The 26,844-nt window shown below is 50.7% G+C and overlaps 1 protein-coding gene across 1 annotated transcript; it reads right to left on the reverse strand.

Moving 5' to 3' along the window:
* Positions 1-11,489: 11,489 nt before the first annotated feature.
* On the reverse strand, positions 11,490-26,844 carry LOC129200951 (ATPase family AAA domain-containing protein 2-like; the record flags this gene model as incomplete). Its single annotated transcript, XM_054812203.1, has 10 exons — positions 11,490-11,587; positions 18,327-18,453; positions 19,741-20,055; positions 20,485-20,575; positions 21,789-21,948; positions 22,296-22,384; positions 23,089-23,263; positions 25,654-25,769; positions 25,993-26,101; positions 26,741-26,844. Coding segments are annotated over 10 exons (1,338 nt in total), but the record flags the coding sequence as incomplete, so codon positions are not given.

Consider the following 26,844-nt stretch of genomic DNA (forward strand, 5'->3'; position numbering starts at 1 on the left):
TGCGGCCATCGCTCCTCTCAGGAACAGAGGCGAAAGCTTTGGATGACAGAGGCTGTCAGGACGTGCTCCAGAAAGAGCAGATCAGCGCCAATCCCGTCACCTGATAGGAAAGAAAGAACCGTAGCTCCACAAAATGATTCCAAAACCTGGCAAATGCAACCCACAGATCAGCGTCTGCCATCAAAGGTGCTTCAGTGGTACTTGTAACTCCTAGAGAGCAGCAGGCCGATGGCCCCACTGTCCCTGTCGCAGGACTCCAACTGACAGCAATTACCACGGCCCCCTTGAAAGCCCCATTGCGTGCCACCTTCTCTGAGGAGGACCTGCTGCTGACCTGTGGCTACCCTTAGCAGCAGAGCCCTCTGGCTCTGCAGCCCACACTTTCCTGCCGTGTATGCAGGAGCTACCTTTCGGCTTTAACAGAAGGTATGGAGCAGACTATACTTTGATCCCGTATCTACCTACTCTATAATCTGTCCTGCAAGTCCAATCACAGTTACCTTTGAAAGAGGATGGAAGTTGAGGAGAAGTGGGCAGTAATGGAGAAATGGTTGAAAAGAGTCGGTGTGCAAGTAGCGAGGGAAGGAGCCGAGTTATCCCAAAGGGCAGCTCAGCCCAACTGGCTTTCGCTGGCCCGCTTTTCAGCTTATAAAGCCCCAGTCCGGTGAGGTCACAAGCGCCGGGCGGTTGCCGCATCACTGCCCCTTTGTGACACGGGGTCCGCACGGGGACGTGTCCCCTCAAGGCCACACAGCTGCCAGGGCCCGGGCACCTCCCACAGCCATCAGCCGCTGGGCTTCCCCACCGCTGCTGGCCAAGGGCTCTTTGTCCGCCGGCAGAGCTCCCACCTTTTCCCCGAGCTACACCAGCCAGATGAATAAAAACCTGCCCAGGGCTGCAAGCGTGCCTGCTCACTGCTTTGGCTGGAACGCTCCGTATGCTGAGGGTTCTGGGCCACTCTTCCCAGGTACAGGACCCTGTCCGTGAGACTCGTGGAGCAAAGCACCTGGTCTCTTAGAGGTTCATTTCCAATGAATTTGACCTGCCCCCCGAGATACAGCCCTATGCGGACTCTGAACTAGCGCTACCAAAGAAACTCCTTCAGCAACGGTGCTGGGTTGACCTTGTCTGGCTGCCACGTCCCCACCCAGCTGCTCTCTCGCCTTGGGCCTCCAAAAACCATTTGTGGGTGGCTTTTTTGCATCTTCACATTTTCTGCTCCCTCCAGGGTCTCTTAGCTTTCTATTTGCCGCAGCTTTGCCAGATTCCCCCTCGGGGTGGCTGGACTGGCAGTTTTGCTCCTGCCCCGCTTGGCTGCCCCAGTTTTGGGCTGGTTGTTATTGCTGCCCCACGTCAGCTGGTCGGTTTGGCCCCTGCCCTGCTCAGGGATCCAGAACTGGGACAGGGCAGGTCTGTGCTGGGAGGGGTTAAAGGGATCTAGTTTGTAACGGGACAGTGGCAAATCCGTGCTGGGGGAGTTAAGGGGATCCGGTTTATCCTGGAAGGGGGCCCAGTATGTAGTTGGAGGGGGTCATAGAATCAGAGAATCAGAGAATGGTTTGGCTTGGAAGGGACCTCAAACATCATCTAGTTCCATCTGCACGGGGAGTGATGAAAGCCACGAGGCCCCCCCAAGGGACAGCACGGAGTCAGCGGGACAGCAGACAGCCGTGGCAGTATGTCAGCTCTGCAGCTTCTTCCCAGACCTGGGGCCTCCCGGGGGCTGCCCCGGGGTGCTGCAGCAGCGTGCGGCCTGGTGCTGCCGGGAGCTGGTGGGCCCTGCTGGGCCCTGACGCCGGCAGTGCTGGCAGTCAACAGCGCTGTGTTGCGTGTCCCATTGATCATATCGCAGCCCCGGGCAGCGGGGAGCTGTAGCTTAAAGCGCAGGAGGCCAGGGGATGGGGCAAGTGAGGGTCCCTGGGCCGGGCACAGGGCCGGAGCCCCAGGCCAGCGGTTTAAGATCTCCGTGCTGCGGGGTTTCAGTGGACCGGCTACATTAAACCTCTCCCCTCCCGCTGCACGAAGGACCTTTGCCCCCTGGCATCCCCCGGGTTCTAGGTCACTCGGTGGGCATCCCGTCAGATGTTCTCCGCTTGCTGCTGCCCGCTTGCTGCCTGCTGCGGCCTGCCGCCGCACCGTCCCTGTCTGGCTTTCCCTCCCAGAGGGTTTTCCTGTAGTTTGCCACCTGGCACACCACCCCTTTCTTCTCCTTCTGCTTTGGTGGCATGTTGTCCCGCAGGGAGGTCTCGTTCATCTTGGGGGTGCTGGCTGGCGTGGGGCACTTGGCCGGCTTGCCGCCCGCCTTGGCCAATCTGGGCAGCACCCGCCAGGAGATGAGGCCTGGCGGCAGCGGCAAACGGGTCAGAACGACCCGGGGCTGCCTCCGCAGAGCCTCCTGCACCAGTGGGGCCACGCAAGGTTGAATAAGGGAAACTAATTAGCATAGAAGAATTTTAGAACAGAATGTATAACTTGGCAACACTTGAGTCAGGCCCCACAAACTCAGGCTTCCCCTGTCTCATGCTCCAGTATGAAAGAAAACAATTAGTAAAATAGCCGGAATGTAGAAACAGGATAAGAGAAGCCGTAAATTAGGGAACAGTCCTTGGGTATGAACTAGAAAAGACACAAAGTTTGAGGCACCCTGATAAAGGGGGCCCAATAGGCCAAGAAGCCTGGGACCATCTGGGCAGGACGGATAACAAGGTTGCTGAGCTTGCAAAACGGAGATCATGAAGAAGAGGTTGCCCAACTGTGTACACTGAAGAAGAGGAGAAAGAGGAAGATTTGAGGAGGACGACCCCTGACGACCACCTGAGAAAGAAACTGCACAGGTGTATCAGGACATTAGCATATATTCAGGAGTTCCCAGAATAATAATGAATATGTATTAAATTTATCAGAAACCTAATGAATATGTAAACTCTTTTGCAATATAAATCACGTACAATTTGTTTCTCGTCGAGACGTACATTCGTGGAAATATCCCGGTGTGACTCCCAGCGCTGCAATAAAGGATACCTGCTTAACAGTCACATTGGCTCTCCCAAGCATCCCTTTTGCAGCCCATGAGATGCTCTGTGTGGCAAGGGAAGGTGCCCCTTGGACCACTGTCTGAGGCTCTGCAGGGCTTGGGGGACACAGCCCAGGCCAGAGAGACACTCACGGCACGGTGGCTGCTCAGCTCCTCCTCCAGGAGTCTGAGGGAGGGCAGTCGCGTCACCCGGGCTCTCTTTGCTCCTTCAGGTTGCCTGTGCACTGGGAAAGGACAGAGAAAGAGTGAGCCCCAAGCCAGCTCTTCTCTCTCCAGCAAAAGGGATCCCAAACACCCCTGGGTACCGCCCCGGAGCCAAACAGAGGGCAGAGCTGCCTGCAGAGCTCCTGCCTGCCAGGCACACAGCCCTGCTTCCCGCCTGACTCTCCCTGCTGCAGAGGAAGAAGAGTCTTTCTGTTCCTGCTCATCCCTTACGTGCCTGAGAGCTGCCCGCAGGGGACCTGTGTTCCCCCGTACGGCTGCACCTGGAGAATCCCCCCGGCTTACCCCAGCAGTGTGCCCACTCACAGCTCCTTTGCCACCCATGAGGTGCAGAAAGAGAGGAGAAACAGCGTCAGGGAGGAAAACCCGGCCTCCCTCCCTCCTTGCCGGCGTGCTGCCCGCTCCCTGCCCAGGCTCTGCACGGTGGGCAGAGGCCTCTCACAGGATGGCATGGGCACGGTTGAGAACCTCTCCTGCCCCTTGCCAGCCGTGACTGCAGCTGCCAGACGCCAGAGAGGACAGGGGCCAGCACTGTGCCGCACCGCCCAGCCCTGCTGTGGGACGTGGCACCACCACTCACCAAAAGGTGGCAAGGCAGGAGCTGGTGGGCCAGACAAGGATGAGGGACTCGCTGCCCTCGCTGCTGACATTCTCCTCTTCTTCTTCCTCCCTTGCCGCCTCCTTCCCGCCACTCAGCACCCACAGCTGGTCCAGGGCCAGGCAGAGCCCTGTCTCCCACCTGCTGTTAGGACGCACACTGGTGCATCCAGCACCGAGGTCCCAGGGCCTGGGGCTGGTGCCAGCGTGTCCCTGCCCTGGTCCCACGGTGGCGGATGGGGGAAAGGCAGCTGGGGTCCCAGGGTCTTACTGCAACTTGGCGATCACTGATTCCCCCAGAAGGAGTAGAAGGCACCTCTCGCTCCTCTTGCGGCCATGGATCAGCTGCACGTCTGCACTCAGCACCGGCTCGGCATTGGTGAGAGCCTCCCTGCAGAGCAGAGAGCGGCAGGCATGAGCGACGCTGCTGCCGCAGGACCTGGCTGTGCCCCAGCGTCCCAGAGCTGCGGGGGGGAGCCCACCTGGAGACACAGCAGCAGTTGGCCTGGCCCATCCTGCCCGGGCCAGGAGGACCGTCACGGTGCGCAGCGCAGCCTGACACCAAGGATGCGGGACAGCCGGCATGAGTGAGGCTAGGAAGCGGGGTGCTGGTGCCGAGGCAGCGCTGATCAGCTGGGCCCTGCCTCCTCCCAGCGCCACTCTGTGCCAGCACAGCTCCCTCCTGCCGGCACTGGGGGCTGTTGGCTCCAACGGACCAACGTCCCAACCCCAAAGGAAACTGGGGGCGGAGCTGGGGGCAGTACTGGGGTGGGGGTTCTCTCCAGTATGGCCATGTCTGTCTTGCACTGGGGAGCCCAGAGCCGGATGCAGCCGAGGGGAAGGATCACCTCCCTCCACCTGCTGCCAGTGCTTTCCCTCCTGCAGCCCTGCATGCAGGTAGCTTCCTTTGCCCCGAGGGCACTTTGCGGCCTCCAAATTGGTCAACTTGGGGTTGACCGGGGAGGGAACCTCTCTGTTGGGGAAGCAAAGAGGGGTGATGGGCTGAGATATTGGCAGGCAGAGCCGGCTGGGGGCTTACCCGGAGGGCAGGCGCACCAGGACGAGTGGGAGCCTGCTGCTGTACCGGCCATGGCGGTTGGTGAGTGTGGGGTTGGTTTGGGGCAAACTGTGCCCTAGGGGGGTCTGTCCCCACTGTGATAATTCCTCAAGCACCTGCTTCAGCCAGCCTTGCACTGGTTTGCTTTTTCATACCACAACAACTTCCCATCTCAGCGATTTCCCATCCTGATGATCATTTCCTGTCCTCAGTGCTGATTTTCCATTCCCACCATGGCTTCCCATCTAACCATGGGTTTTTGGGAGGTGATTTTTGTCTCCAAGGGCAAGCGATGGCCTTGCAATGCTGACATGTGTGTGCTGCCCCATCTTCCCCAATGGTGGAGATGGGAGGGGGATTTGGGGTGATTTTGGGTTGGTTTTGTCCTCCCCCGTCTCTGGTCTGGGCTAGAGGTCAGTCTTGGTCTTGCTGTCGAGGAAGCAAAACTCTGTGACGTTCATGTGCCCCTTCCTGGGGAGCGCCGGTGGGGCCATGCTGGGGGTCCATCCTGGGCACAGGGAAGCGTGGCGGGGCAGCGGGTGGGCGTCCTTCCCTGCGGGGTCTGCCAGTGCAAGGGGTACGCCGGTGGTTAGCGAGACCTGTGGGGAGCGTTCCCCTGCACCCCAGCTCAGCCAGGCTCTGGGCACGTTCCCTACAGATGCTCAGACCCCGAGGGAGGCTGAGGAAGAGACGTCGGAGGGACCTGATGTTTCCCCCCAGGCTGGGCTTTTTTTCCCCCGTCCTCGTCACTCTGCAAGGCCATGCTCGTCACCCAGGTTAGGGGGAGGACTGGGCCCGGGGCAGGGGTTTTGCAGGCAGAACATTTCTTGAGGCTCCCGGTAATGCAGTTCCCAGGGAGTGCTTAAGAAATGGCGCATTTGCCCATAATTGCTATTGTTGGTTTCTCCCCATCGCTCCCTCTCCAGCTCCCTTCTCCCATTTTTAAATTCCTCCCTCTCTCTCTTCAGCCCCTCACGATTGTTTACTTTCCCTTTCTTTCTCCATCTGGCTCCTCCATCTTGTTTTTCGATTCCTCCCTCTCTGCCCTATAGACTGACACTATTTTTGGTTCCCTCTGACTCCCTCTCTGTCTTTCCTAATTCCTCTCTGCCTGTCCCATAGCCCGTTGCCATTTTTGTCTTTCTCCACATTTCTCTCTCGTGCTCCCTGTCCTTCTCTTCTTCTATCACCGTCTCCCGCTTCCTGCTCTTGTTTTCCCTCTCTCTCCTGCAGCCTGGCCCCCCTTTCCTGCCTGCTCAGCGGGCTGTGCTTCTCCCTTCTCTCTGCGCCTCCCTCCTGCTCCCCATCCCCTTTTGCTCTCCCTCCGTCTCCATCCTGGCGGCCATGGCTGCTCTGTCCTTCTCCGCCTCCTTCTCCTGACCCGCATCCCTCTGTTTCTCAGTCTCTCGGGAGTCTTTCCCGTCCTCCCCTTGCTCTGTGTCCTGCTCTCGGACCCTGCCTCTCCCTTCCTCTCTCCCTTTTCCCTCTCACCCTTTCCCCTCCGTCCCTCGGTCCTGCTCCCTGGCCCATGTCTCTCTCACTCCTCTTCTCTCTCTCTGCGCCCCCGTCCCACTCCCTCGCCCTGCCTGTGTCGGCCCGTCCCTCTGGCCTCCTCCCTGCCCTTCTTCTTCTCCCTCCGTCCCTCTGGCCTGCTGCCTAGCACTAGTTTTCTTCCCGCACCGCGCTCTGCCCTTCCCCTCCAGCTCTTTCCCGCTCTCTCCCTCTGCCGCCTCCTCACCACCATTTTTCCTTCCTCCACTCCCTGTCCCTTGTTCCCACCGTCCCTCTGTAACCGTGGGATAGGGGCTGTGAAACAGAAACTATAGAATCAGGTTGAGATAATTAGTTTGTAACCAAGGTAATAGGTAATGAAGCTAACTGACCATGGCAAGGTACAATGCTGCTGTGTTCCTTGTACAGTCCCTACCCAACCGGACAATAGGCCCGGGAATATTAATCTTATGAAGTAAGTTGCTATGGACAGATGCACCCACAACGAGGATACTGCGCATGCCTGCAAGAAGAGGCTCACCCAGCGGACACGGGTGCGCGACCACTGACGACCACCAGAGACCCTTGAGGACCACCGACTCAAATCACTGAGCATGCGTGACGGGGAGGAGGATATGGAAATGGATTCCAAGAAATGATTATCATAGGACTGCCCTTTCTGAGAAAAACAATGAATATGTATGTTTTGATGCTATATAACCTGTGTGTTGGTGATCACCTGGCATGCACGTTGGGTGGAGCTATCCCCCGTGCATCCAGCACTGCAATAAAGAATGCCTGCCTTTTAACACTGCATTGGTGTTACGAGGTTTATTCCCGGATTTCGGTGACACCTCTGTCCAGCTCTGGGCCTGCGGGGTCCGGGCCGCGCCGGGGAACGGTGTCCCTGCAGGGTCAGACCGCAAGCAGGAGCACCCCACGGCATGCTGGGAGCATGCTGTAGTTCTGGGGCACAGGGCTGCCCGGCGGCCATGTTGGTCTGGCCAGGCTCAGTCTCTGCTCCACCTGTGGCCCGGCTGAGCTGAGGGCTGGGGCTGCCCGTGGGGCCAGCCAGGCCCTTAGGCAGGTGTGGGGGTGTCTCCTGACAATGTGATGTAAGCCACAACACTTCATTTCACCTCTGAGCGTGTAATTTTGTGGCTGTTCTGGAATGTCTTACAGTGAAATGAGAGTTTTAAATGTGTGGTGGGTTGACCCTGGCTGGAGGCCAGGTGCCCACCACAGCCGCTCTATCACTCCCCTCATTCACCAAACAGGGGAGAAAAGGCATAACGAAATGCTTGCACGTCGAGATAAGGACAGGGAGAGATCACTCACTAATTGTTGTCACGAGCAAAACAGACCAAACTTAGAGAGGGAATTCATCTAATTTATTCCTAGGCAAAAGAGAGTAGAGGAATGAGAAAATAAAATCGACTCTTAAAACACTTCCCCCCACCCCTCCCATCTTCCCGGGCTCAACTTCACTCCCGGCTTCAACCTTCCCCCCCTCAGCGGCACAGGGGGACGGGGAATGGGGGTTACGGTCAGTTCATCTCACGGTGTTTCTGCCGCTTCTTCATCCTCAGGGGGAGGACTCCTCTCATCGTTCCCCTGCTCCAGCATGGAGTCCCTCTCACGGGGTGCAGACCTTCAGGAGCAGACTGCTCCAGCATGGGGTCCCCCACGGGGTCACAAGTCCTGCCAGCAAACCTGCCCTGGCATGGGCTCCCCTCTTCACGGGTCCACCGGTCTGGCCAGGAACTTGCTCCAGCGTGGGCTTCCCACGGGGCCACAGCCTCCTTCAGGTGCCTCCACCTGCTCCGGCGTGGGGTCCTCCACGGGCTGCAGGTGGAATCTCTACACCCCCTCATCCTTCCTCCATGGGCTGCAGGGGGACAGCCTGCCTCACCATGGCCTTCACCACGGGCTGCAGGGGGATCTCTGCTCCGGTGCCTGGAGCACCTCCTCCCCCTCCATCTTCACTGACCTAGGTGTCTGCAGAGTTTCTTACATCTTCTCACTCCTCTCTCCGGCTGCAAAAGCTCTCTCCCTCTAAGTGTTTTCCTTCCTAACTATGTTATCACAGAGGCGCTGATTGGCTTGGCCTTGGCCAGCGGCGGGCCCGTCTTAGAGCCGGCTGGCATTGGCTCTATCAGACACAGGGGAACTTCTAGCAGCTTCTCACAGACGCAACCCCTGTAGCCCTCCCGCTACCAAAACCCTGCCACGCAAACCCAACACAGTCTTCCAAATGGATTTTTGGTTTATTTTGACACCACCAAGCCTTGACTGGTTTGGGATGCCTTGATCAATTTTCCTCTAAATTACAACATACAACAAAAGAGGAAAAAAATGACAGGGTCACAAAAGCCTTTGGTGTCACTAAAAACATATCCTCCTACACCCGGGCAACGAGAGAGAACAGTTTTGCCCATTTTACTGGTTACGTCAGCCCTTGAAGAGCTGAGTGCTGCACTGGTTCCTCTCTGCTTTGTGCCGTAGGGAATCAGAAGAGCAGGCAGGAAAGCCAAGGGACCACGAAGGCACCTGGCTGGGATGAGAGGAGGAACCTGCAGTCGAATTCACAATGGAGCATGGGCTTGTTGTTACAGAGGTGGAAAATCAGCCATGCATCCTCTCTGCTACAGCCCACCTTCACGGTAGGAGCGTGCCCTGAGAGGACCGAAGGAAAGGGGCACAAATTAAAGCACATGATATTCCCACTGCACATGAGAAAACAAGTTTTTACTGTTGGGGGACAAATGCTGGCAGAGGTTGCGCAGGGAGGTTGTGAAGTCTCTGTCCTTGGAGAAATTCATAACCCAAGAGAACACGGTCCTGGGCAACCTGCTCTAGGTGACCGTGCTCGAGCAGGTGGGTTGGACCAGACAACCTCCACAGGTCCCTCCTAGCCTCAGCCATTCCCTGTGATTCTGTGCTTTGGTTGGACTCCTAAAGCCTCTGAACTCAGCCCTGGTGCCCGCTGGAAAGGATTCTGGGACAAGGGATGCTCCCAAACTCCTCCAGTGCAATTCATCACCAAATAACCTCTACCTCGTCCAGAATATGGTAGGGCAGACACAGTCAGAAGACAGAAAAGATCCTTTTATTGTGGAGATCCAGTGCAGGAGCCCGGCAGTCACAGTGGTTCAGCCGGGAACAGGATGTCGGCACCTACAACGACAGAGCCAGCAAGCGCTGATAAATCCACAAGGGCAGGAACGGGCAGGACCTGGTTCCCCTTTCTTTGGGGAACGCAGTTGACAAGGAATTGTTTATAGCCCAGAAGAGAGAGCTACTGCTGGCACTGACTAGGGCATGGCTCTGGCGCCTTATCCCCATGGGCAATGCCCTTAGAGAGCTGCGAGTGCACAGAGATACACCGTGGCCCTGTGCCATGCAGCAGGGCTCGATGGGGAGCCCCCAGGCAGCTGCCAGGGAGTTCTTTCCAAACCTTGTGCAGCACCATCCCTCTCCGGCCCTTGCCAGCCAGTTTGACGGACTTTGAGCAGCCTTCAGAGTTGGGAAGGAAGGACAGCAGAGCCGGGAACACCCCGGGGCCTCTTCACCTGCGGCACCTTCCAGCCCCCGTCTTTTTCTCTCCTCCTCCTTTTCTTTTCTTGGAGGCACTCCCTCTCCTCCGCCCAGGCCTCTTTGCTCTTTCTTTTTCTTTTTTTTTGGTTTGCCTGTTCCTGGGGAGAGCCTGCAAACCTTTCCATCCCGCAATGGGATTAGATAGATAAAGGCAGCCTCACCTGGAATCAGGTCTTGGTTTAACCGGAGGTGAACTCTTTTTACCTTCTTTCCTCTGAAAGTCTCTTTACTTCTTCTGCCCATAGCAGGGAGTCTACTCTGGTCTCTGGGCTGGTTGGAGGCAAAGCAACGGGGGCCTAAACCAGAAATGTCGGCGTTAGCAGGTGGCAAAGGACACCCCGGTGCAGTAAGCGACGCTTTGGCAAAGTGCTACCTTAGCTCTACAGAGAAGAGCCCTGCGGCTGGTTTGCATTAGCCCTGCCTTCCAAGGGCCTCCCTTTGGAATACCACGTTCACACAGGTGTGTGACACTCGGTTCATTTGTGGGGCCATTCAGCAGGGAGCCTGCGGTCCTGCTCCGGGCAAGAAAAGGCTTGCCCGCTTCATTCTGCCGGGGTTTCTTCTGCCCTCCCGAGACAGAGCTCTGCAGATACCCCTTTGGTGTAAGGCCACCTTCTGCGGTGGGAGGCTTTGCCTTCTCTAGGCGTTTTGTAGGTATTTCCTTGGATTAAGCACATGCCTGAGGCATTTGAGAAACAACCTTTTTGGGTTTACTTACAATGTATCAGTCTGAGGGGAGAAAAACCAAACCCAACCCCCAGATAAAGCCCCAAGAGGTGGAATGCCAGGAAGAGGCACACCAGCTCCTGGGACTCATCAGAACCACCCTCCTAGACGAGGCACGTTGTCCCAGTGTTTGTGGAGCTGTCATACCTCTGCTGTTTCCGACCCCACCACCGTGTCTGCCCCTGCTGCTTTCTGGAGGACGAGCAGACGAGGTGGTGCGTCCAGAAAGGCTTTTGCCTGGTGCTCAGGTAGTGCAAATGTTGTCCCTTGAAGTCAGCTTCCTTAGCCCAGTGTGTAAGCAGCCAATCGTACGCACCGAGACGAGATATTGTTTCTTCCATGTTTGCGCAAAGATGGGTGCTAGGCAGTTTCCCCCAAAGCTAGCACACCAGTGGAAGTTCCATTGGAGATCTGTACAGCCCCGGGTGTTCTGCCTCCTAGTCACAGCTTCTAAACTGCAGCTGGGGAACTCTTTGCTCGCTTCCATTTCAAGACACAGGACCTTCTACATTCACTACGCATGTCCAGTGAGGCAGGGTCTTTATCTGGGGAGGGGGTGGTGTTAGCACTGGAGGTGTGGTTTTCATATTCTAAGGGGACAGTTCATTCTAAGGACACCAGTTAGAGGAATTTCACTGGCTTTTGACTTTCAAGGATGTACATCTCCTTGTTAACAAGCGTTCCTCTGGTCGAGATCCCTTTGCTACATCTTTTCTAAGTATACCTCATTCTAATTCAATACCTTCGAAGGTTCCAAGGACGGTCCTCCTCTTCTCCAATCCTTAGTCACCTTATTCTCAAGCAATAAGCGCTAAGGAATACACAGCTCAGAATACGCAGTCTGAATGTGAACTCCTTCTTGCCTGTTTCAGACAACACAAACACCTTTCATGCCCCAAAGTAAGTTGCCAGGACTCTGGTTAAAGCTCTGCATAACAACCTAAAATTTTCCTTCGTGCATGATTGCCACAGTGTGGGAGTCTGTTTAGCAATTTGCTGTCGTCGTGGAGCCCGGCAGGCAGCTAAACCAACCATACAGCCATTTGCTCACCCCCCTGCCCCAGTGGGATGCGGGAGAGCATCACAAAATAAAAAGTAAAACTCGTGGGTTGACATTAAGAGAGTTTAATGTGACAGAAAAAGAAGGTAATAAATAAGAACAACAACAACGATAACAACAAAACCACCACCAACATTAATACTAATTTAATTTCATCTAAAATGTGCTCTTTTGCCCATTATACCTTGGAGGGGTGGACTCTAATCTTTTAAACATTTAAAAAAAAATGAAACATCCGTGAATAAGTGTAGGTGGAGTGCCTGAACTGTTGAATGGCAGGCAATATCTCAATGACATCCACAAATTGCAGAAATGTTGCAATCGTGGCCTTGTAATACAAAGACATTAACGTTTACTGGCAGCTTAAGAAACTAACAGCCACGGTAGAAGAGAATTCCTCCCTCTTCTCTCTTTCTTTCTTTCTTGTTATTTTTTTTGCATGTTAAAGTTTCTAATTTAATATCCTCAAATATTCTAAAATACTGAACTAGTATTAGAGAAAAATGAGCGCAAGGTAAGGAGCATCATGCTGCATTTCTTGCTAAATGTCTGGTTTCATTTCATTCAGACTGGAAAGGAAACCAAGCTTGTACCTGCAAAAGAATTCAAAGAGCTGTCTTTGGTGCCCAGAGGGAGCAGACAAGCACTGGGGAGCAGTCTGCAGGATCAGAACTTCAGCCTGCTCCAGGTGATAAACCCTCTGGAGAGGAAAGAGAAACCCCACTTAGGTGGTTGGTTTTATGGTGATCAGACAGCTCAGTAGCAGCCCTCTGCTACAGCTGCAGCATAAGTAGGCAAGTTGCTTAAGCACCAAATTAAACTTTCACTTTCCACTTTGCTGTCATTTTTTCCCTTCCTCTTAATTTTGATATTTAAGTGAACAGTTGAAGTATTTGCTTACTTGGGGAAAAACCAGTGCTATCCTCGTCCTCTTCTGATAAGCTACTAAGTTGAAGGGCAGAAAGCTGAGCCCACCAAGAAGATATTTAGAGGAGGGGGAAGTAGTTCAGAGCCATCGGCTGGATGTTCTTCATCTGGCCAAAAGTGAGGAGGGGGCAGAAGACCTACAGGTAGCTAAAGGGAAGCAGAAGAGAGCTGCTGGGAGCCAGCGGTGTGATGTGGAGATAGCAAAGTGCTACACTGCAGTGTGTCAGGCAAAGTATTTTCAGGGAGCGTAGAGGAGGGTGAATGCCATTGAAGAGAGCACAGCTCATCTGACGTCATTGCCCTGCTGGTCCTTCCCGTACAAGAAAGATGAACTCCCCTGGGAATGACGGCAGAGGAGAGCTGCAGGGATTGCTGGGACATGGGAGATGGAGATGCGCGATGACATCGGGAGTCCTTGATTTGCTTGGGCTAGAAGAGCAAGTGGAAGAAGAGCGGGGTGACTGCTGTGAATGCAGAAGCAGGAAACAGCATGAAGGGAGAAGAGTTACTAAGCTTGAAAAAAAGCGTACCGCCTGGCCCTGAGTAAATTGAAGCAGCAAACTGGAAGAAAACTCTTAATGCTGGGAAGATCTGGGTTCTGCAACAGCCTTCCAATGGGAATAAAGAAAGTAGAAAGCAACCAGCCAACCCCTTATTGCTTCATATGGCGTTCAGTAAGTTTATGGCGAGCCTGGAGATCTCTTCCAGTCTCTCCTTCCTCCAAATGAGGTGCCTCTTCAGGCATTGCCTTTCAAGATATGTCTTCCCTTTTCACATTTTCCTTGCTCTGCTGTCCTCTTGTTTGAAGGCCTGACCCCTTGCTGATCAAGTATTTGGATGGCCAGAAGTACTACGCTGCCAGGATTGCTTCACTTTTGTGAATTGTGCTTAAGGACTTGCTGACCCTTCCCGTTTTCTGACTCGAGTCACTTCTGACAGTCCCTTCTTGCTACTAGATCCTACACTTCTGGTAGAGCCTTGTCTCTTTGTAGATGCTTAATGTCTTTTCTTCCCTTTCTTATTTCAAAGTAAGAGGTTTCAAAAGGAAAAACAACCAACCCCCTCGACACACACACTGTCCCTCAGCCCCACCACTGCTGATTGCTCCTTGGGGCAGCCACCCTTTGCCACGTACTCGGAGAAGTCAGGGAGCTCATTGAGAAGGGCAGTCAAGCAGGGGGCTGTTGGGAACTCTGGGGATATCGGGGACGGTGTCCTTGCAAGCTTTCCTGGGCATGGGATGCCTGCTCACGGGCTCTGCCAATCCCCAGAGCTCACCTTTGGGCTCTGCCTGGGTTCTGCCGTGTGGTAAAGCTGCGATGGGGTGGTGGGGGCTGACGTTGGGGACACTGTCCTTGATGAGACGCATGCCATTGTCGGAGGGCTGCAACGGCTTCTTGGTGCTGCCGGGCAGGGTGTGGACCACAGGGAGGCCCTGCACCCAGTGCTGAGCCGCGTGGTGCCGGGGCTTCCCATCAACCATGGCCCATGGCCCTAGGCCCATCGGCTGGTGGGGCACCAGCGTCCCTGTCACCACCTGCTGTCCCCAGCCGTGGGCGTGAAGCTCACGCCGGGCACTTCCAACGCCCTCAGTATCCGTAGGGGGAACCTCTGTGTTGGGGGAAGCGAAGAGGGGTGATGGGCTGAGATATTGGCAGGCAGAGCTGGTTGGGGGCTTACCCAGAGGGTAAGCTCGTTGAGGACGAGCAGGAGCTTGGTGCTGTACCGCCTGCGGCAGTTGGGGAGTCTGGGGTTGGTTTGGGACAAACTCTGTTCTAGGGTGTCTGTCCCCACAGCAATCATTCCGCCAGCACCTGCTTCATCCAGCCTTGCACTGGTTTGCTTTTTCATACCAGAACAACTTCCCATCTCAGCGATTTCCCATCCTGCTGATGACTTCCTGTCCTCAACTAAACTTAAGAAAAGTCCCAAAGCCTCTCCAGGGGACAAGAGAGTAATGTGTGGGTCGCAAGTGCTAAGGTGCGCCTTGGAAACCTCGTCCTTGTTTTGCCAAATAAGGGAGAATACTCAAACGACCCTACCAATTGTCCAAGGGCCACCAGGAGAATTGGCAGACTCATTGGTAGGCTCCTGGGCAAAGAGCCTTTTTCCCCTTTGAGAGAGGTGAATCCCATCAGAGTTCCTGAAGCCTGGTGCCGTGTAGGCCAACCCATAGTCAAAAACCCCAAAACCGTGGCGGTGACACCAGCCACAGAGCCATGTCTTTATGGACTGTGTCCGTCTGTTCCTCCCAACATCGCTGCCCACAACTGGAAGGAGGGAGGAAAAAATAACCTGCGCTCCAGATCCCTTCAGCGACCGTCCCAAGACCCCGAAGTCTCTTTTGATTGCTTTTGCATTATGCGTCGCAGCTTTGTCCCCACCCACATGGAGGAGCAGTAGTGGGGAGTAGTCAGAGGGCTGTACCAGGCTGGGGAGTTTCCTCGTATCGTCTTTAACAGGGGCCCCAGGGAGGCAGCAGACTTCTCTAAGAGGAGGGTCCGCCCTGCATATCAGACCCTCTGTACCCTGTGCACCACAGTACGCCATTGGCCGCCTTGGCCACGAAGGAACATTGCTGGCTCGCCCTTAACTTGGTGTCCACCAGGACTCCCAGGTCCTTCTCCGCAAGGAAAACACGCAGCCAGTCGTGTCTTTAGCCGTCTGGAGAGCACCCGCTCTCGGCCCTCCACACCAAGGCTGAGCCCAGCTCCCGCAGCAGGGTGGAGCGGAGACATTTCCCCATTCCCCTGGGGCAGCCGTCCCCAGCGCTCAACAGGCAACCTGCCCGGCCTGTGTGCTGCAGCGGCCTGTCGAACAGCACCAGGCCGAGGGGCAGCCGAGGCGAGGGAGCCACCCTGCGCGCGCTCAGCAGGATCAGGCCGCTCTCTCCTCTACCGCCATGAGCAGCGCTGGCAGGATGAGCCCTCCCCTGCCCGGCCTCTGGGTGGGAAAAGGGACATGGCTTTGTGCTGCCCTTACCAGGGGGGTCCCGAACCAGTGCTACACTGGTGGGAACTGGTTTAGGCTGGTGAGCAGGGCCCCCCCAGCTGCCCCCCGCCCGTCTCTCCCCCCAGTCTCCTCAGGCTGCTGGGCCTCTGGCCCCGCCCCAGGCCAGCTGGGGCTGACAGGCCACCTCTGGCTCCGCTGATTGGCTCAGTCCTGGCTCAGTCCTGGCTCAGTCCTGGGCCAGAGGGGCCTGGCCGGGGCAAGGTGGATGTCATCTGTCACCAATTCAAAAAGGAGCAGGAGAGCAGCAGCCAAACCAACCAAAACCAGCTCCTCCCAGCCCTGATCTTCCCAGGCTCAGCCTCACTCCTCCCTTCCCGATGCCTCGGCCCCCTCTCCCGCCCGAGCGGCACAGGGGGATGGGGAATGGGGCTGTGGGCGGCCCACAGCGCCTTGTCTCTGCCACCCCTTCTTCCTGCGGGCCGCAGCTCTGCACACAGAACCTGCTGCTGCCTGGGCTCCTCTCCAGGGGCCGCAGCTCCTGCCAGGAGCCTGCTCTGGCCTGGGCTCCTCTCCAGGGGATGCAGCTTCCTGGTGGAGCTGTCGATGGCTGCCTGATGGTGACAGCGTTGGTGGCAGGATCCTCTTCTAGGCATCCATTTCACAGAGTCACAGGCTACTTGAGGCTGGCTGGGAGGTCAGCTGGAGGGTGTAGTCACCTGGTCCCACCCCCCCTGCTCAAGCAGGACCACCTGCAGCCCGTTGTCCATGACCATGTCCAGAGGGCTGTGGAACATCTCCAAGGACGGGAGCCCTGTGTTAATAAGCAGGACCGAATTCTTCTATCAGTCAGCTACATCAGCTCCCAATGAGGTTACCACTGAGAGCCAAATGTGACATGGGAGCCATGAAATTAACTTTAGTTCCCCTGTCTGACACTCATTTCAATACGTTAGACCTCACCAACAGCACTGTATCCCACAGCATCTAAAACACGGCAGCTGAATACCTGCAAGGTTACTGTGTTTGGGGGTATTATTATATGCTGCTGCCTTCTACAGTTAAAGCTATTTTGGCTTTGGAAGGCAGATTTTCACATGAACTGCTCTCTCTGGCAGATTGAAGGGAGATGTCTCTGAAGACACAGGCAGGGCTGGGAGCAGCAGGTCTATGCCCCTCGTCATCCCTCGCTAGCAGGGGTGACCTACCCAGGCACAGAAGTACCTACCCTACAACTGCAGATGGACGGGGGAGAGCACAGCCTTTCGTACTTGAATTTTCATTATCAATTGGCTAGAATTTCTTTCCTCCCATGAAGATACAGGAAACTCCTACGCTGTCAGTCCCAAGCTGCTAGCAAATTCCTCACGGTTTAATTTGGAATAGAAAATACGGCCATGTACAACATCCTTACTCGGGATTATATGATCTAAAAAGAAACGTGCATTTTCGGACAGAAGTAAACCTAACAGCACGTTCAAACCAGGCCACCTCTATTAACAATGAATTTTGCTTATTTTACTAGTTTATATACAGTTCATGAAGCCTATGAGATTAAAAAGAAAAAAAAGATACCCGTGCACATGTTTCTTCCGGTGATGTGGCGGTAACAAACAAAGCAGGTAGGTCTAGCGTATAAACTGGAAACTTTTCCAGGGCATGTATTACCGCAGGTGCCAAATGAGAAGCTTGCCCACATCCTGGCTCTCCAACTAGTAAGAACCGTGGCCTGCAAGATGTTGGCTGGTAATAAGCATTTCTAGAACAATTAGAAGATAGTAAGTTTCAAAATGAAGTGATGACTAGGCACACAGATGTTAAAGGTTTTTCCCTAACCTCTTTTTTTTGGTAAATACTCTCCATGTTCCAGTAAATAATAAGCTGGTCTGTGATCAGGAAGACTATCAAAGCTCATTTTCTTACAACCTTGTACCATAGCTCCCCAAAGAAATCCTGCCAAACCCCAGCACCTCTGCTATTCGTTTGGCTGGCTTAAGTAATGGCTCTTAAATCACACACGGGGACTTGTCCAGCTAAATACACACACGACAACTGGTCAGTAACCTGATATGGAGGAGAAATACAACTCGCTCTCGCTCTCTCTCTCAACACACACCAATCGGGATCTGTACACCCCAATTTTCAATAGGTCTTGAGTTTAAGTAACTACGAGATCTCTACATCTGTCAAGTTCAGCTGAAATTTGGCCGTAGTTACTGGAGATAGCGGGAAGGAAGGAGCAGAACAACGTTTCTAGGAAAAAATTAAGGTGGGCGCTGAAACGCATTAGCTGTATCTGAAGTACGCAATTGGATTAGTTAAATTACAGCAGTACGCTAAATACGTACAAGATTGTATTCAGTCATTCTAATTGTTTCATCGTTGAATTGTGTATTAATTTCCTAGTAATCTTGCTTTCCTAGCATGAAACACATTTGTGAAGAGCGTTTGTTTTTTCCAGCACAATACCACTGTACCTTTAGTGGCTGAAGTCAAAGGTCTTAGAGACCTAACCAAACTCAGCTGGTCACATTTTCTGGACAGCATAGCGATAGAAACGGAGAAAAATAACTGACCCAACAGTGATGGCAACAATCTTATTTTTTCAACTGTTGGCTTATACAACTTCCACATTAAAATGTCAAAAGCTTAATATCAACATTTACCTGCTAAAATTGAGGAATTTTTCCTTTTCTCTACTGGGCATTTGATGAGTTGGCTTATCTTCAAAGATTGATGGCGATTCCTCATCACTGTCAACTGCATAATTTCTTAAAACATGATTTACACTGTCTGAAAGACAAGAGAGGTTTGTTAACTTTCCTGAATACTCCGTATCTCACTCTCGCATTAACACAGCTTCAAATCAGTGCTGGAAATCCCTTTTCTTCTATTTCTTCATTTGAGGGCACACACCGAATGCTGTTTTCTGAAGAGTTCGTCCTACCACAGACCTAAGGAGACCGCACAAGTCTCTACAAAGCTGTCCTAAGTGCTTGGGAGGTGGTTTGGGTTTTTTCTCCTTAGAAGAAAGATGATTAGGAACAACTTTGGTGGTTCCGAGACACCTGAAAAACCCAACAAGGCCACTTCTTTCTGGGGCAGGTTCCCGCACTGGAAGCGAGGGAATTAAGCGAGTGCGATGGCCACAAACTTCCATTTGTGTAGGACTAGTGAGTCAGAATATACAGACCAACACACCTGCTAAGTAAGGCTCCTCACAGATCACCGAATGAGTAGATAATGGAAGGCAGACAACAGAGAAGGGATGCAATTACCAATCCCCTAGCCTCTCTGCTTTTGTTTTGTTGGTGGATTTCTGCCTCTGTTTTACCAATGCTAACCTATCTGCTGGCTCTACTGGGAGTCATCCTGGTAGGACAGTCTCCAGAGATTAGCATAACTAACTATTAACAGATTTCCATTAATCAAGAGTGGAGTGAGTTTATCAATTTCTTTGCTCTCACCAACTGACAGAGTAAACCTGATCAGGGCTGATGCAGTCAGGGGTGTGAGCTCACGTATGCTAAGCCAAGTCCCAAAGTACACACTACTAAACCATTCTCATCTCCTGTACAAGTGTACAGTGTGATCCACAAACATTTAAGTTAAGAGACTATGGCTAAAAAAAAATCACGATAGCTAAAACAGTATTTAGCTTAAACCGCTTATGCTTGCATTGTGGTCCTGACATTCTTCAGACAGGAATTAGAAGCATTCATGTAAAAATACCTTTTTCCCCTCTATTTAAATATTTTGAAAGAGGTGCCTCATACTTTAAACCTCAGATCCATCTCTACAAATGGTAAATATGATGTTAGCTACTGTCAGAAACAGGGTGCTGTAGTAGAGAACGCATAGTTCTCTACGGCCTATTGTGAGTCATTCACAGCTCCCATCCAGCACTTCAGTTTAGAATCCAGACTAAAACCTATCCACGATGTTCCTGAAATAAAAGCATGCACATGCATATTCTGAAATTCTACTGTCATTATGGCCAGAGGTTTGTGTATGTTGATTGCACAAATGAGAATTTTTTGCTTTGACAGAATTTTAAAGTAGTGACTGTTATTGTTATACCTGGCTGTTGGTCCTTCTGTAGTGCAAACTCTGCGTGGGGAAATACTCTCTGCAAGGCTTGTAAAATTCTTGCTAACGTGTTTTCAAGCAGTGGTTTTGAAACAGATGATAGCGCTCGCCCAGGTGAAGCCACAGCCCTCTGTGAAGCTGGAACAGTCTTCTGCATAGCCATGACAAAATCCTTTGCTGTTATTTTGATAGAAGCAACATCTAACTGCAGTTTCTCGCTACTTTTGTATAGCTGAGGATAGCGGCGGTGCAAAGCACAGAGGGCAGCTTCAGCACATAAGGATTTAATATCAGCACCACAGTACCCTAACAAAGAAAACAAGAATCAAAGGTTACATCAGTCTCAGGCAACACAGAAGTCAAGGCCAAGGTTCCCCAAGCGCAACACTGAAAGACTTTGTATGCGGCCAAAAATTAACAGTTTAAGAGAGAATGTAAAGAGTTACTGCACTGCAGAGAAGTTTTGTTACGTGGCTCGCAGCCTGATATCCTGCGCTTCTTAAGCAGCCCCCTAATCAAAACTTTGCTCCCAGGGAAGATGCCCAAAACCCATTCAACATTCTGAGAGACAGAAAGAAAATTAAAAGAAAAGAAGCATCTAACTTTCTTTGCTCCCACGGCGTGCCAGCCGCCTCACTCTGCAGCAAGGTGCAAGAGCTCGAGTACTGCCTGCTACAAGCTCAGATTCCTTCGGACTCAGTCCCATGCAGTAACTCACTGTATTTTCAAACTTACCAACACATTTTTCAGCTAGCTCTTCAAGAGACATGTCCGATGGCTTTGGGGTCCAATCTCGTGTGTGAATCTTGAAAATCTCTTTTCTAGCCTGGAAATAAAATGGTCGCATTTTAGTTTGTCCAAAGTTTTCTCTTCAAAATCCCCAAACCAACACAAAACCCCCCACACCCTCACATTAATACAAATACTTGGTTTATCTGCTAAACTTTTAAGTATTTTACAGTTCGATTAACACGCTCTCTGCTTTTGCAGAGTAATTGCTACAATTACTACAAAGACGAACAATAATTATGACTCAAACTACTGTCACTGATCCAGAAAATGTCAAACGTTGCCTATCTTCATCTCCGATCTTAGCAAGATCTTTTATTTAAGTATTCCCTGGTACACAGTTTAATTACGGCAGATTTCTAGAATTCTTCCACAGTAGGGAATCATATAGTGTATGTGTTTCACGGCACCTCCTCTCCTGTTCCTGAAAGGAGATAAAAACTGGAGACAAATGTTTCTGTTAAAGATGCTGTTTAGTGCACTTTTACTAGCCTTCAACCATAGCCAAATTAAAACACACAAGACCAGGGTTCCACACTATCTTCCTCCCCATATTTTTTGGTTGCTATACACCTACTTTTTCATTGCTTAGCTATCGCCATTGAACTAGAAGCTTCCCAAGCCCCACACCTGTCCAGCGTACCTCGCATCTTTGTCCAATAAGAAGTTACCAGTAAGAATGTCAGCTCCCAAAATACTTCCCTCCCAGGATACGCAGCCTGGGAACCATCCAGCACAGGTACATCCACTATCCATTCGTAAACCAAGAACTGAGAGCAAGGCCACTTCAGGGTGAAAGTGTCTAAGTGGATTAAGTCAGTCAGCAAACATGGACAGATTTGGGAATGGAAAAAAATTCAATCGCTCCAGCACCAGCCTTGAGAAAAGTTTTTGTTTGCAAAAAGGAATTCTTGTGCGCACACCATTTCTTTCATTTTCAAGATGAGATAGCAGTAATTTACAGCTAATTGGGGCATTCATTCTTTCTTACATGTTTCAGTGACTAGCAGCATCCCATTTTCTTGGCTGGTCACAGTGAAACCAAAACTAATTACAGAACTAACTATTTGTGGAAATCCTCTTAATGGTATATATTCAGTACCGGATCTGCCCTCCACAGTCTCTCTTTTGCCCAAGTTGTCCAACACTGGGTTTGACTTTAACTGCTCTGTAATCCTGCATTGTTACGTGGTTTTGTTATAAAGAGGGACTTTGTCACATGAGCATTAAGGTTGAGTTTAAGTTCTGACCTCTTTATCTGGCAAGCTGAAGAGGAACTCTCGATCAAAGCGGCCGGGTCTTCGTAAAGCAGGATCTATAGAATCCAGCCTGTTGGTGGCTCCAATGACCACAATCTCTCCTCTGCTGTCTAAGCCATCCATAAGGGCCAGAAGAGTTGACACAATAGAGCTAACAGAAAAAATATAATCTTCATTCACTGGTTTAGTAAATTTTGTTACATTCTATGCAATCTTCTGCAATGACCACTCAAAAAGGACAGGCTTTTCTTGATGAGACGCCAATTAGCGAAAGACTTAATTTAGGACATAACAAAACCAGTAAGCTAACACAGGCCTTGTGCTGATATCAAGCTGAGAGAATTGGTTTCAGTTATTGTTTGAAAATCATCTGAATTTTAGTAGCATTGAATTACTAGTTTTCAGGATAAATTAATGTATCACATAAAGTTAAACAGGGTGTGGTGGTCTTTTCACAAAGATCAAGCAGCTTCTATGTAGATACCAAAAATGTACTACCTATGAATTTGGTCTTGTTCACTGGACCGCACAGGAGCAAGGCCATCTATCTCATCGAAGAAGATAACTGAAGGTCGCATCTGGTAGGCCTCGAAGGAAAACAGAGGAATATGGACATAATTAAACCGGGACTATTTTAAAGAGAAAATGCATTAAAAATGTTTTGGTTGGGAAGTCACTGGAACTAGATCTTTCAGAGTGGCATCAGGGATCTCTACTAATTGGGCTAATGGAGTGAGGGGCACGAGTAACAGAAAACGGCAGCTTGTGTCAAGCCACTGAGACCGGGTGACAGGAAACAAATCAGAGCAGTAGTTTTTACAGCTATTTGGCAACCGCCGAGAACAGAGCCGAGACTTAATTCAATTACAGGTTCTGAAAGCAAGCTTCCATTAGGAATTTAAATGACTATGCCATCAGCCTGCATCTGTTTCCCTCGGATCTAAAGCCACCATCCATCTCTTGCCTCTTGAAACCCTTTTTGTGGCTGTTTTGGTTTGGGTTTGGTGGGGTTTTTTTGTTGATGGTTATTTTGGGGGTTTTGGTGGGGTTTTTTTTGAGGTGGGTAGCAGGGGTTTGCTTTGCGAGGTTTTCTCGTTTTATTAATCTTCCCTAATACATCTCAAGATTTCAAGCCCGTAAAAAAAACCACTGAAAAAGGAAACACTAACAAACCCATTTCAGTGGAAAGAACTGACAAAAACCAAAAAGGAGTGAGTTGTTCTTAAAAATACTGACCACAGAAGATTACAGTTACCACTCGGACAGAACACACAGCACGTTTCAACCTTACCTGATCAAATAATAACCGAAGCTGTCGTTCAGATTCCCCCGCCCATTTACTCAGGCAGTCGGCACCTTTTTGCATAAAAAAGGCTATTCTCCTCTCACCTTGGCTGCATTCATTAGCAAGCGCACGAGCAACCAGTGTCTTTCCAGTCCCTGGCGGACCATAGAATAGACAGCCTCTGCAATTACTAAAAAAAAAAAAAAAAAAGAAAGAAAGAAAGAAAGAAAGAAAGAAAGAAAGAAAAAGAAGAAAAGATTCGTGTATGATGGAAAAGTATCTATTACAGTCCTCCTCCCTAAACCACACCCCTCTTCTCTCCTAACCAAAACACTTTGTGTATAAGATCGCGGTAACAGCTGAAGTGTGAGAAAAGTGAAAAGAGATGGAAGTTTTGTGTTCCTACACAATTCAACAAGGCAGTAAACGCAACAAATAAAGAGGATAATGGAGACGTACAAACCTCGAGAAAAGATCCTAGTGTCCCGGAAGGACACTTCCAAAACTGCTGACAAACTACCAGGGGTGGTTACAGCACAGTGGAGCCAAACCAGAACAAACTTGAGCGCAGAATCTGAGACTTGGCTAACTTATGATACGCTGCATATAAATGCTTGTTTTCACAAAAGGCAAGATTTGCTAGTAAAGCATTTCATTCTCCCTTAAAAAGCTTTAAGTTACTGGATTTGGTCTCCCAGGCCATCCATTGCTGATGATAAATGAGGTGGAAGTCTAAACCTGGGAGAGTATTCTGCATTTCCAGATAAATACAGCCATCAACTAGAAAAGCCAATACACTGCTGTTTCAAAAAGAATTTCAATGAAGAAAGAAGCAAACCCACTGGAATACTGTCTTTTCATTATTTGTAATACTTTTAAAGTTACTGAAAGCAAAGAATTTAAAGTCATATTTCACTATACCATAATTGAACTGCGCTGATCAAGAATATATAAAGCTAACAATTAAATCTCTAGTAATGTCATAATGCAGAACTAATTTAGCTGTGTAAAAAGTGGTCAGATCCTTCCTTTAGCCCAAGCACGACAAACACGGCAAGGTTCTAGTTGCAAGTCCTGTCAATTCTAAAATGTATCCCTGATCACTTGAACAAAAAGACAGTTGGTGGGAGAGACAACTGGACTTCCAAGCAACAAATTACAGTGGACTACCAGTAGATGATTCCTTCTTGCTTATAAACTAATCAAGCGGACGTGGACATCGAACTCAAACCAAAAATGACTCAGCCCCACCTTTTAAAGGCAAGACACTTTTAAAGTATACTCTCACCACACGGTACATCCTTGAACCTACATATATTCTGGATTCTATCCATTTTTAAGAAATTGCTTTTTACTACTGCCAAAAAGCCCCATCAACATTGCTGAAAATTCCGAAGTGTGGAAACATATTGATACCTCAGTTGAATATTCTCCTGAAAATGGGTGAATTAGAATTCATAGTTTTAAACAATATCTGTGTCGTGGTTTAGGCCCAGCCGGTAGCTGGGTGCCACGAGGCCGCTCACTCACCCCTCCCCCAGCGGGATGGGAGAGGAGAAGTCTAACAAAAGGCTTGGGTCGAGATAAGGACAGGGGGAGATCACTCACTAATTACCGTCAGGAGCAAAACAGACTGAATGTAGAGAGGAGATTCATCTAATTTATTACTAGGCAAAACAGAGTAGAGCAATGAGAAAATACAATCAAGTCTTAAAACACCTCCCCCCACCCCTCCCATCTTCTCGGGCTCAACTTCGCTCCCGGCTTCAACCTCCTCCCCCCTCAGCGGCACAAGGGGGCAGGGAATGGGGGTTGCGGTCAGTTCAGCACACATTGTCTCTGCCGCTTCTTTGTCCTCAGGGGGAGGACTCCTCTCAACATTCCCCTGCTCCAACATGGAGTCTCTCCCACGGGCTACAGTCCTTCACGAACTGCTCCAGCGTATTCTCTCCCACAGGGTGCAGACCTTCAGGAGCAGACTGCTCCAGCGTGGGGTCTCTCCCACAAGGTCACAAGTCCTGCCAGCAAACCTGCTCTGGCGTGGGCTCCCCTCTTCGCGGGTCTACCGGTCCGGCCCGGACTTGCTCCAGCGTGGGCTTCCCACAGGCCACAGCCTCCTTCAGGTGCCTCCACCTGCTCCAGCGTGGGGTCCTCCACGGGCTGCAGGTGGAATCTCTACATCCCCTCATCCCTCCTCCATGGGCTGCAGGGGACAGCCTGCTTCACCATGGTTTTCACCACGGGCTGCAGAGGGACCTTTGCTCCGGTGCCTGGAGCACCTCCTCCCCCTTCTTCCTCACTGACCTTGGTGTCTGCAGAGTTTCTTACATCTTCTCACTCCTCTCTCCGGTTGCAAAAGCTTTCTTAACTCTTTTGTTTTCCTTCTTAACTATGTTATCACAGAGGCGCTGATTGGCTTGGCCCTGGCCAGGGGCGGATCCATCTTGGAGCCGGCTGGCATTGGCTCTATCAGACACAGGGGAAGCTTCTAGCAACTTCTCACAAAAGCCACCCCTGTAGCCCCTCCCGCTACCAAAACCTTGCCACACAAAACCCAACACAATCTGTTACCTTGGAGGTTGAATTTTGAATCTCTCAAAGACTTCTGGGTAAAGCAGTGGAAAAACGACCATCTCTTTTAAAGCTGAAATGTGGTCAGAAAGACCACCCACACCATCAAATCGCACCTAAAAATAAATTCAACGGAACACGTTTTATATGTTAAAGAAAGCTGCAACCTTGATGAGGTTCCATCAGAAAGTACATGTCAGCACAAAGGAAATGTTCGGGGCAATTTTCAAATTGCTGGAGAGAAAACTGTAAACCAAGGTAGCTGTAGACAGTAGGTTATTGAAAGCTTTCAGAAACACTGGAAACATCTCACGGACACAATGAACTAAAATTACTTACTGAACAATCTATTTGCATTGGATCAACATCAGCCAGACTTGCTCCAATTGTCATTCGATCCTTGGGAATTCCCTTTAGCTCATCTTTTCGAAAGTTTAGTGGAAGACACCTGATTTGAATTAAGGAGAAAGAGAAAGGCACTTTCTAACTTGGGATGCGGCTAGCTTTTTGCTTTTATAACGATGGCAAGTGAATGCAGAAGACCTTATAAATGAGATAAACTTCCTAAATAATGAAATATTTGTTCAGGTTGGTTTACATTTAATGTCCGTGAGTAAAAAAAGGAAAATGGTCACTCCAGACATTAAACTGCATTAATTATTTTAATAACTCTTAGCACTTCTAAATATCCATGCCAGACCACACAGCATATAGAGGAATGCAAGCTTCAAACAACTTACTCCATATGTGGAGACCGTGACCTGACCTTGATTTGTGTGACGGAAGAACTCCTCAAAACACACTGACATCTTTCAAAGATTTTTTCGCATCTACATTCAGACTTACAGCCCAAGGGGCTACTTATTTCAGTGAGGATTAACATTATAAAGGCTGGCCACTACTGCTGGTCCTTCCCAAGGACTTTGGGATCCATGTGCCAGAAGACACACATGTCTGAGAGACATTGGGCTGAAAACTTATTTATTAGATTGTTATTAAAATAGTTTTTAGAAATTGTACAAGAGAAAGTGGCTAACACTTCACAGTCAGGCAGATGCAAACTCCCCCATTCTCCAATTTCATTAACCTTCTTAAATTTCTGTTATGGCTGCGCTTCCTATGTCTCTCAAAATGCTCTTCGTCATCAGATGTGGATGAAGAGGATGTGGAATCTGTGTTGTGGACTGCGTG

Source organism: Grus americana, unplaced genomic scaffold, assembly GCF_028858705.1.
Source record: "Grus americana isolate bGruAme1 unplaced genomic scaffold, bGruAme1.mat scaffold_69, whole genome shotgun sequence".
NCBI classification, from domain to species: domain Eukaryota; kingdom Metazoa; phylum Chordata; class Aves; order Gruiformes; family Gruidae; genus Grus; species Grus americana.